Source organism: Pleurodeles waltl, chromosome 9 (assembly GCF_031143425.1).
Source record: "Pleurodeles waltl isolate 20211129_DDA chromosome 9, aPleWal1.hap1.20221129, whole genome shotgun sequence".
Taxonomy (NCBI): Eukaryota; Metazoa; Chordata; class Amphibia; order Caudata; family Salamandridae; genus Pleurodeles; species Pleurodeles waltl.
The window spans coordinates 779905202-779917588 of NC_090448.1; the positions used below are offsets into that span (position 1 = coordinate 779905202).

General features: G+C 42.2%; 1 protein-coding gene across 1 annotated transcript in view; it reads left to right on the forward strand.

Moving 5' to 3' along the window:
- The first annotated feature begins 242 nt into the window (after positions 1–242).
- TM7SF2 (transmembrane 7 superfamily member 2) overlaps positions 243–12387 on the forward strand; it is an 85999-nt gene continuing 73854 nt past the window's right edge. The window contains exons 1-3 of the mRNA XM_069207980.1: positions 243–344; positions 5762–6308; positions 7441–7637. Coding sequence (XP_069064081.1) covers positions 6251–6308; positions 7441–7637 — 255 coding nt within the window. The 5' untranslated portion in view covers positions 243–344; positions 5762–6250. The remainder of the gene's footprint in view (positions 345–5761; positions 6309–7440; positions 7638–12387) is intronic.

Below are 12387 nucleotides of genomic sequence, written 5' to 3' on the forward strand. Positions count from 1 at the left end.
TAGCAAAAAAGATACAAAAGGCTAAGAACTCTGAGACAGAGGCAAACACGCACCACAGCAAACAGCCAATGGCTTTCCAGGGCTTGCTGACAGCTGTCACAACTGTGCTCACTTCCCAGCCAATGGTAGACATCGCGTACGTCTCTCCACCAATAGTTTGCAGGGAATGAACCTAAAAGGTAATCTGCTGTTACATGTTCAATTGGCCTGCGTTTTGTCATCACAGCCTGTGATTGGACATCTGCCCGTAGGCGTGTGTGGGTCGACTGGAGGGGTGTTTAACAAAAGGGTTGGTGCCAGTAAGAGTAAAAGGAACTGAGTGGGCCAGGTGGGAGACGCGGCAGGTGAGTCTTCGTTCTTTAAAATAGAGGACCAATCATCGAGGCTCGGTGCTCATGATATACAGAGTCTGCCGTAGCCTTCCCTTTCTTATCTTTGGAAGACTGTCTAGGCCCCACGGGCGTAAATCCCGATTTTATGTTGCTCACAGATCTCAGCAGCAAGTGCTCAGCCCGTTTGCCATACGATCTTATTGGGACTGAAGTCTGTGACCTGCGGAGTATACTACACGTGACTACGCAGAGATCTTTGTAGCAAGCTGTTTCAGTGTGGCTGTATCCTTAGGGTTCTCAAGTTTCCCGGGTGTATGGCGACTACCTGATCTCATCCAATTTTCATTGTGCTGTCTGGGACTTGTAGTCCTGGTGTGATAAAAAGATGCAAATTCCAGAATGCAAAGAAAAAAATTAGACTGAATGAACTGCTCAGGCATGTACCTGGGGAAAATGAGAGCTCTGTCTGTGACTTGTTAGAGGTTAGATGGCCATTCCCTCGTTGGGTGCATTCTTAGGAACATTTCTCTGAAAACACAAATAGATAATGCCAGTGCTGACGTTTATTCATTTTTGTGAGACTGGAAGCAGCCCAGCGCGATATTAAGAAATTTAAAACAGTCCCAGTATTTCTTTGAGACTCACCCACACGTGTACTATGTGTTTTGCGAGTAAGAGGCAGGGAAGTCTCCTCTGGTGAGACGAAACTAAGGGCCCGATTTCGAGTTTGGTACAGCGCCTTACCAAACTTGCGGTCCGCTGCTTAATTGTGTCTTTAGGGTGAGCGCCAAGTTTACACGCCTGGAGCTTCAGCTGAATCTGTGACCTAGTGGCCCACCTGCCAAAGGGTTAACACGTTACAGTGACTGACCTATTAAGGTCGGGAGATTATACAGCACATGATGAGTTATGCGGCAAATATACAACTATGCGAAAAACAGTGGCCACTGAATCACATGATTCCAGTGGCCCTCATTATGGTGTATCAGATAGATGGAGAGGAAACAGATAGTCCCGTGAGAGAAATATGACAGGCTTTGAAGGGGTGGTTGAGAGACTGAAAACCTGCACAGGCTGAGCAAGAGAAGGGAGACACTATCTCTCTCACACAGATAAGGACAGGGAGGATATTATGCAAACAGTATGATAGGAAAGCATGAGCAAAGGTCATAGAGGAAAGTGGAACACACAACAGGATTAAAGTTGACTCATCAGAGTGCAAGTAAGCGAGGCTCCTTTAAATTTATGGGAATGAGTGAGTCTCCATTCAAGTCACTTAAGCCTGCAATACTGGGTGAGCAAACCTCAATTAAAAAAACTCATTTGTATATCTGACATTTGTTGAGCAATAGGTTCTTCTCCGGTGCCCAACTCTGAGCACTAGCGTCAGGACCACTACCAACTTGCAAAAATATAGGACCAAATTATGTGATAGATTGTGTTGTGTTAAGTCTGGAGTAAGAATAACCCAGACTTTGATGGATGGTAGTGTTCCTTATGACAAGCGTGAGATACAATTCACAAAGCTATCAGTGCAATTCATCTTACATGTGCAAATGGCTCAATTAACCGAAGTGACTTTGCACCGTAAATCCCTTTCCTAGATGAGAAGGTGGACCGGTACACCTTAGTGAGTGCATAGGTAAAAATATTTTCCCCGTGGAATCTGTAGTAAGAATGTTCTATCGCACAAAGGAAACTTCATGTCTCCATGCACAGTAGTGAGCTCTGTACAATAGATATATAGAGGAGCCAAAGTCTGGTCACGATAACTCACACAATTTCCCAGCATGGTGTTTGGAAACCTGCCTCTGCCATAGGTTTTAAAACTTAACTTGGGACATATTTATACCTTCCTAAAATGAGTAAGGACATGATTTAGAGTTTGGCGGAATAATATCCTGTCCACCTCATTGCAAGTGGCAATGGATATAATGTACTTTTAATAAGGTGAAAGGGATATCCGTCATGCTGTGGCGTAGTAACCAGCAGCAGCATATTATCTGGTCTTCAGGGCACAGCTCCCTGCCCAGGGCTCAAATCTTAAAAAAATAAGTGGTGGGGACTCACCAAGTTAGGCAGAATGGGCGTGACATCACAGGAAGTGACATGCATGTTCAGTCGATCTATTATGAGGACACTCAAATTTATTAAGAGATTTAACAAGTATTATACTGATTAGTACTTACGCCTGTGGCATACTAAACTTGGCACCAAGAACAAAGTAGTTAACACATTGCAATAAAGATGCTAGAAACTGCAGTTGTTAACTATGAAATGTATTAATCTACCCAAGATAGCACCATTGTGCATCACAGGAAGTGGCAGCACAACCCATGGCCTCGCAGGAAGTGACGTCAGATCCTAAGACTTTTCATAAGTTTAGCTGGTCTATAATGAGTACATTTGAGCACATTACAATAGTTAACAAATTTGATTTTGCATTGGGGTTGTGCCAAAATATTGATGCAACCCCAACTCAAAATCTGGGCTTCAACTTATATATTTGTTTTATACCTCCCCACAAAGAAATTGGCAACAGGGAGAAACATGGCATTAAATCTGTTCTGCTTAATTAGTTGCAATGTCTGTATTTTAAAGTATCTTGTGACATTAAGGAACCTGCCACAGAGATATTTGTGCACCCAGTAAATGTCTGGGAATAAAAATACTGTAAAGATAACTTTGGATATTAACACGTTTGCTGGAGAGATCTGTGTTTTGCCTAGTCCTAGTTTTTAATCAAAGTAGCCTAGAAGGTTAATATGTCTCCTGCAAAGCACATTATGTAACACACCTATGACAGATTTGTATTTTATGTAGATGGGTAAGTGGTTTACTGCTTTTAACACAGAGATCCTTTTGTTACTTGCAGTTCATAAATTGTAACCCTTCTAATATAGCACAGTGAGCTATGAAGGATGTGTGGCTCATACAACTTGTAACCCTCACTGTCTTATGTAACACATCCTTTATATTGATGTACACACATATGATTTATTGTAAATGTATAATCTGTACGTGTGATGTAAAGCACTCTGACACCCTGCATTGGGATGAGTAGTGGCACTACAGAGAGCTTTACATCACACGTACACAAATAATTTAAATACCACTATTTTTTTTTTTATTTCTTTTGGAGCGCTTCAGCACTACTGTGGTGCTAAAGCGCTATAAAAGGAATTAAACAAAATAGTGGTATTTCAATTTTTATTTGTGTAAATACTGGGGCGACCAACACATCTGACATTCTTACAATGTGTGCATATCTCTTATATACAGGGACTGAACAAAATCAAAATAATTTCTCTCGTAAGTACCTATGAAGATATAAGCGTTTCCCATTGCATCTAGGTGCGTGGCTCCTACTCCAACAAAAAAGAGGCCTAATGGTCCCTTAATTTCGGCTTTTGCTATGGGCAGAAGCTGGAATCCGATAAGCTCCCTTCTCACCTGCACTTTGCTGCTCAGAACAAAACCAGACAACGTGCAGGCACTGCTGAAACTATTCCGGTGTCAAAAAATGTAATTACACTGGGCAAGTTCAGCATATTTCTGTGAATTCTGGGAGAAGTAGGAAAAGAACATGGCACTCTGCTGAAAGCGGCCAGCTTTGTAGCAGGGTAGACAACATCTTCCCTCTGAAAATAGTGGGTAGATGGGGCCTACTCGTATCCTTCCTCAACTCGAGCCATGCCCCTGCCTCCTGTGAGGCCCCTCCGTATTTGTCAAATTAGCAGTGTTCATGAAAACATGAATTTTGTGTTTTCATGAGCACTGCGCAGGTCACCCTTCTGTGTCTGATCTCCAGGCCCCTAATGACTCGATGAGGAAGATGGACCTGAGGAGACTGACACATGATCCAGCTACAGAGTGCTGTTAAAACACAGCACACTGTACCTGGATGTCTGGATTGCGCATGTCTGAGGGGCCTAGTTCAACTATGATGCCCTCACACAGGCACAATCCATTTTATTTAGCAGACATACTGCACATGCTTCAGGCAACACGGTATATTTGCTAAAATGTGGCTGTCGGGGCACATCACTGCATCCCTGCGGCCATTCAAAAAACCACACAGAGCAGCGAGGGCAGGATCCCCAGCACCATCTCAGCTTCCTATATGGTGTGCTTCCTGTCTTCTGAAGAAGCTGGGCGATGGATTGAGGTGGGTCTTCCCTTTTTTAAGCCTGCCCTTGCTGCTCCATCTGCTCTCTGTTGGGAATCGTGGCTCTCTGGTTCCAGTGCCCAGAACCACATCCCTCTTCTCTGCTGCTGCTGTGGAGCCTTCAATTTGCCAACGAAGTTATTAAAGAAAAATGTTGTTTCTCTATCCATGCGACTATGTGTTTGTGAGTGATTGAGATTGAATGGGACTGAGGGATTCATTGACAGTGTGTGTGTTTGAAAGTGTCAACTAGAGTTGAAGGGAGTGAGAATCTGTGTTTGAGATTGTGTATGAATAACTGAAAATGAGTACGAGGGAGTGGGCGAATGCGTGTGAGTGTGTTAGAACGAGTGATTGGAGGTTGTGAGGGGAAGTAGAAGTGTGTGGAGAGTGTAGCTATTAGTGGTGTAGCAGGTACAGTTGCACCAGGTCCCACGGTCAGTGAGTGTGTGGGTGTGTATCACAAAGTGAGAAAGAGAACCAGTGAGTATAAGTGGGAATGAGAGACGGAGTTAAATTGAGTAAGGGGAAGGAGTGAATGTGAGAAAGAGTATGTATGAGTGAGGCAACTTTGGAAAAAAATGTGGCTGGCTTGTATTATGCCCCACCACTTTTCAAAGATCACCAGCTGCCACTGGAAGTAACCTTTACATCAAACTCTAAATCAGGTCCATAACCTGCATCCATACAAAGTCATTAAACTCAGAGTGTAGTTTACTCTCTTTTTGTGAATCAAACCTAAAGGCTATACTTGACAATGAAGCAAATGATGAAGTAGACCCATTGAAAGTGCATGAAGCCTCTAACGATGAAATGTGTAAACCTGATAACGATGGAATAATACTCACACTCTATGGACTTGTATGAAAATTAACAAGGTTACACTTGAGTGTATGATCCCACTGTTTATGAAAAGAGTAAAATATGATACAGCATAAGCAGGTTATTTAGTGTACTACAAGGTCACCAGAAAAGTGTAGCTTAAAACAAGATATTATTCTTTTGTGGAAAATGCAGAATCACAACGCACAAGGGTTCAGACGTGCATCACATAGACAAAATGGGAACAGTGTGTTGCTCAGAGATCAGAGGACCCGACTCACAAAGATTTTATTTTGAGTAAGTGTGGCTGATTCTTGGAGTATTTGTGGCTTATTTCTGAAGTCTAAGATTAAGCCTCGAGTACTACAAGATTAAGAAACAGCAAATGCTTTGTGAATCAAGCACATAGTTTTGAACTATTTCTCCTTTCACTTTACAGGAAGCTGGAGGAGAACACAGAACTTTGTCAAAGTGAACACCAAGGCACTGCTGCACAATTAGAAGTTCATCTTAAGGTGATATTGCCTTTGTGATGCACCTCGAAGAAAAGAACAGGGCCTATGAATCACCCAACAAATGTGAACCACTAAAAGAAGATCACAAACTGCATCCACTGGGAGTTTCTGAGCCAGCAGGATCTTCCACCCCTCTGTTGCACCCACAGAGAATAGCCGAAGGACATATCTGCTTCGACAGTTGTTCAATCATCCCAAGCTGCCACTGAGACTGAAGAGAAGAACCAAAGAACAACCCCGGCAGTATCCATCCATAAAATCACAAGACTCCATACTATCTGCCACAGCCAACTTGGACACGGTAGACTACAGTAGAGTGTGGTTCCTTCCAAACTATTGACTTGCACAAGAAGAGACCAGGATACTTCCGGACAACCCATCCATTCTCACCCACCCTTTTGAGAGTGAGAGCCATGTCGGACAAATACAGAGTACCGCAGACTAAAGAAAGGGAGTTTGGTGGTGCTTTGGGTAAGGGGCAGGTTTGCTGCCAGCTTTCTATTGATTTCCCTTCTCCAACTTTACAGAGGTTTATTCATCTGTTCTACACACAGCCTAGACACGAGATGACCAACCTTTCTCCCTGACCCTCAGTAGGTGTTCTGTGTGGAGCCAAGAGAGAGTGAATCCCCAAGATTTTCCTACATTCCTGCTAATTTGCTGTGCTAAACCCAAACCTAGAGTATGCCCCCGCCTATTATTTTTTTGGCTTGTCGTGTGCAATCCATACATAGGCACGTCTCAGCCCTCTCCCACAATTTGGCACTTATTGGGTGGGTCATGGTCCTCCCACACCAACATTTGACATCCATTTATAAGTATGCAGGCGTTTCCTCACACCTCCCCTCGTACCCCGAGACCTTCTTCAGTCTCGGTTTACTACAGGAAAGTAAAAGGGAACATCATTTGCCCCACCTACTGTTTGCACTTCCGTGAACCCCTCCAGTCTTTCCATGTAGGAGTGTTGGAACTCGACATATGACAGCCTTCTTCCCTGCCTCTACCCCTCCCCCCCCATGCCCTGTTCCACATCAAGATGTATAAACATCTGAATTATGTTAGTAACTTGTCCTCCTTTTTAGGGCTACCACAAAGATCTACTCAGTTTGCAGCACTTCCAAGATGCAAGCTATGCTGTGTATTTATGTATGTATAGGTACTTGGAAAGCATGAACAGGGAACCGGCAGAGCCCTGAACCTGGTTGAAAGCCCAGGGCTCAGAGTATTGTCTGTCACGGAATTTACTCACCATGTAGTATGTGTTATATAGAACCAAATAATTTGCATGCGCTATACCGACCTAACTGCTTGTAAGTAAATGTGGAATAAAGAATAGTTAATGTTTGCCGACCATGACAGCGTAGTAGGTGTATTACTAGTGTACATATATTTATAGTGTCCTACAACATCCGTCACAACTCTCTCGCACCCCCTCCCCCCTCGCGCCCCGAGCAACACTCATATAAACAGTCACTCTCTTTCTCAAATGGGCCCGAGTTACGGTTCTTACCCTTCTTCTAGGCTTCAACACTAACCTTCTTCGGGCTTTGTTGTGCAGTATATATGGAATAACGCCCCATCACTTTTATTCCGTCACCTGCAGGAGCTGCTGCACTTCTCTTCCTCATGCCCAGCACCGTGTTCTACCTCCTCCTGACCTGCGGCACAGAGCAAGCAAGTGTGCTGAGCCTTCCAGGACCTCTGCCAGCGCCCGACTCCCTCTGGAACCCCCACACCCTGCTGCTTCTCCTGGCCTGGTTCGGATTCCAAGCCTTGCTGTACATGCTGCCTATTGGAAAGGTACAGTCTGGAATACAGGGCAGCAGAATAGCTATCTGTTTGTATCTGTAGGGCCAATATCAGAGGTTGGTGTCACTTTGCTGACACAATGAATGGTGCATGATGCTACAGTTAGGAGAGTTTGCTTTTCATGTACTGCATGCTGTGAGTTCAGCGCTCCTCTAGATGTTTTTTGGGTAATAGGATCGGTCCCTAAGTAAAAAAAAAATATATAAGTGCAACGGTCCAAATTGCACTTAGGAACCTGCTTCTTCCACTGCGGAATGTCGGGATTATTGAATACCAAAGGTGTCGTCTTTATACCATCCCATGCCACTTTCTTCCAACTGACTACGTTTCCTGTCTCTTTATCTCACTCTTGAAAGTTATTTTTCTTTCCTGTTTTTTTTCTCTTGGTCACAGTCCCCCCTTCTTTCTCTTCATCTTTTCTTCCTTCTTTGCCATTCCCTCTGTTGCTCAGAGTCTGATGATGACAAGAATGCCCTGGACCACAAAAATTAGTACATGTGCCACCACTGGGTCAAATTAAGCACTGGGTCTAGCGCCTGTGAAAGGTGACTGATCGGCGGCAACAGAGTCTAAAGTCCTCAATGGCAGTGCAGGCTCCTTCCAGTCTCACAAAACTTTTAACTCGGTTTGTCCGTGTGCCTCAAGATCCTCACTCTGTGTGTACACGCCTGAAGCCCTCTTCAATCCTTATCGGTGTGCACCGCTCGGTGGCGACTATGTTCACGTGCCATACATTCCTCACACTGCACTGTGCCACAGGCGTCTCACGCCGCCTAACAAGGTGCCACGTTATACTCGGTGTCCACAGGCCTCGCACTCTCTGTACCTTCTACGTCAGGTGTGTCCATGCTGTGAAAGACTCTGTGCACACATGTGTATTGCTATTATATCGCCTAAACTTAGCTCAGATGTAAAGCACCCCCCCCCTACATCAGTTTGGGATTTACACATTTTTCTATTTGAGGCTTTGAGAGATAAATGTATTTGCCAAGAATCACACTGTTTGCAGTCAAGCACGGGAGCAAGGTCCCAAGATTTCCTAGTCCGCAGCTTAGCCAATAGACTAGATCAGTGGTTCCCAACCTTTTGACTTCTGTGGACCCCGATTTTATCAATACTGGAGCCCGGGGACCCCCACTGAATCATTATTGGAACACGGGGACCCCCGAGGAGTCATTACTGATAGCTGGGACCTAATATTATTAAATGTTTTAAGCAGCCGCGGACCCCCAGGGGTCCCCGGCCCACAGGTTGGGAACCACTGGACTAGATCTTCTCCCCAGCAACCAGTCGTAGGGACCTTCCCACTCTCCCCCCTTTAGAAGACTGCTTGGTAACATCTGTTTTAATCTCACGTCCTTAAATGTCAAACTAACCGCAGCATACAAAAGTGTCCATAGAACTACCGGATGTCTTGCTTATCTAGTGAAGAGTTGCTGGGATTTCTGGGATTGTTGGGAAGTCTCAGGACTGTCACTAGAATATTATTAAATTACTATGTGTGATTGCAGTTCACCATCACAGGTAGCCACATCAATACTGGCGGGAATTTTCAGCAGGCCCAATAGAATCTCACAATGTCTTTGGAAATAGTTAGTAGTCTCGAGACACATTGTAATCTGTGAAAGGCAAAAAAATAAAAATGTTCAAAGACCTATATGAGTCAAACCACACAATACGTGGTTACACAGATAACTCAGTGTTGCCCTTCTAGCGCTCTCAGTACCCTGCCTTTTAGTTCTATTGGAAACTCCATCAGCGATCTCTATTTCTAGTACTTAGAAGATGTTCAGATAATTGGTTATGAATGATAAAGTGGAAAGATACATATAGGAGAGAACTCCAGTTAGAGGTAAGGATGGCGATGGTTACATCATGTGATAATCTTTCCTAAAAGTTATAAGTAAGAAGAACAACAAGCAACCCTGATTTAAGCGATAAGAGAAACACCACAAAGTCCTGCTTCATTCCTGAAGGCTACCTGCTCACCTGAGCATGCTCTGGGCTAAGTAGTAGTGGTAAAATATGTTTATTAGGACAATTGACAGTAAAGCAAATACTCGATCTACACAATTTCTCATCATTGCATATCAAGATTATCCAAATTTCTCACAAATCATAAAGAGTGTCCCAATCCAATTATAACACTGAAAAAGCGCACATTGGATTCCACAGTGGCATTATATATATCTCATGCAGATCCCATATTTTATAAATGAGGGTTTTAACATGTTATGGCACATATTTATAAATAAAGGGCAAACAATTAAGCCATGAGTAATAGTACATTTCATAATCAAAGGGCATACACCAGAACCTCCCATTTCTTTAATGTGTACAGGCCCAGATGGAACTCTCAATATGGGGTTGCATCCTAATCTGCACTTTAACATTTCCTGACAAAGCACAGGGTCTGGCAAATAAAAAAGATAAATACATTCAGATTTCACAAGGTCTCCAGTATTAACCTAATTGAGGGATTTTAGGATAAAAAAGTCAATCATTAGCAAAGACATAATTAATACCATGTCATTTACTGACTCTTTATGTGGAAGTAGGTCCCAATCGTCAAAAGTCCGGGGACAAAAATACTACTTAATAACAGTATATATTACAAACAACCTTTGCCCCTTTAAGTTAATTGTTTTGTGCTACTAAACAACATATCTGGGATAATTCCAGTACTTCACCATCTTATGAGAGTTTATTTAATATTGTTAAAAATGTGTACTAACAATATGTGACCACCACAGCATTAATTTAATTCCACAGCTTATACTTTGGACAGTGAACCTTTGGTAGGTTTTAAACAACTACTGTCCACAGGGTCTAAAATATCACTTCCTTCTACCTAGAATATTTCCAATTCATAAAGTGGTATAGGCGGGATTTTGTGCAAAAATGTTTATGAGTGCCAGCCCTCCAAATTTGGAGTTGGATTTCACAAGGAAACGTGACTGTAAAAATGCTCTGGATTTAATAGTTTTTATGTGTTCATTCAATTTACATTTTTTTTAAAGAGCATTCCTACATCTTTGTACATTCTAATTTCTTCTAATTTTGTCCTGTGTTAAAAGCAACTAAAATGGGACACTTTTTTCTCAAAAACTAAAACTTTAGTTTGTTTCTTGTTTATCCTTAAGAAAATTACCTTACAGTATTCTGTTGAGATGACAAGTTTCTTCTGAAGACACCTTGGGGTGTAATCTAATATAACAATGTCATCAGGGTACACTAAGCAAGGTATATGGATAAGTCCCATTTTTGTTGAAAAGGCAATTTGAAAAGATATTTCATGAACTGGGTAAGTTGGCCACTCATAAACTGAAAAGGATCAGAGCTAGATCACACCCTTGGTGCAATCGATTACATGTATGTATCTTTTTAGTGAGGGGACCAGAGAAATCCATTTCTACTCGATTCCAGTTTTTGGGTATCTCTTTATCTACTTTATACTTTTTTTCAGGTGTGTTTAAGGAGATGGAGCCATATACATGTTTTACATGTGAAACCCAATCCTCTTCAGTAAAAGACACAGCATGTGTAAGATGTATTGTTTAACAGTCTCCAATTTTTTTTACCTGTCCTCCCGTCTGCATCACCTCCACCATTTCATTTCATTTTTGATTATAAAAGGACACTTTCTTGATTCTAATGAGGTTCTTATACTGCCTTGCCAGCTCCTGTATTTGATCCACATTTACAGCTCATCAGTGTCTCCTGTAAGCAAGCAGTGTTTTTCGAATGACTTTCTTACATTCCTACAATCTTGATCAACCCACCCTAGGGATAGAGTTCTAGGCTGGCATCTCCTCCTGTTACTAACAATGCTAGTCTGTTGTAACATACAAGCATGCTATTAGTAAGAGAGGCAAACCAGGCTAATTTATCTTTATAGCTGGAACAATTGTTCCAGGGGTCGTAAACCAATTGGAATTTACTCCAAACCTCGAGCTGCCTTGAACCAAGTAGCATTTTTAATCTTCTTGGAAAATCAATTTCTATTAATAGCATTTTATCGATAGCAGCTGCATCTTTCAGTATCTGCCTCCTGTAGTAACCAATGATTACTACCTTCATACTGCTTTACATTAAAATCATGAAAACATAAAAAACAATCTCATATGAAACAAACATGTAATCAATAGGGCAATAGTGAGACCCAAACTGAAATGTTTTGCTTGCCGGATTATCTAGTTCAAAGGACCATTTAGATTTATTAATCCATTTCTAGCTAACCAGTGACACACAATACTTGCAGCATTCGAAGGCGGCACTATCGGGAAAACTCTGTATGGGATTTTATGCATGTCAGGAATGTCATATAATACATCATCTACTTTCCTCTGATCGATTTTCAGATTGTAGTCACCTGCAGTGATCACTATGCTATCCAGAAATTCTGGCTGTAGCTTGGACATCAGGGTTTCAATTTTTTTCAAAATTCGCTAAGACTTGATTTTGACTCTTTGTGTAGGTATATGTTAACTAACATTACATTTATCCTAAAATCCACATCTGTTTGCACTTCAACACTTATTATTTGTAACCACTCGCATTCCACTTCAGCCCTTCTCACATTACTTATTATCCTTGTGGAAATCAGTGTAAGGACACCCCCACATAATCGCCACACTTCACGAGTAAGACCTGGCCCAGAGATAGATGCAAAACTATTGGTATTTGGGTTCTATTGCAACCAAGTCTCCTGCAAAAACATAACATGATATTCGTGTAAATG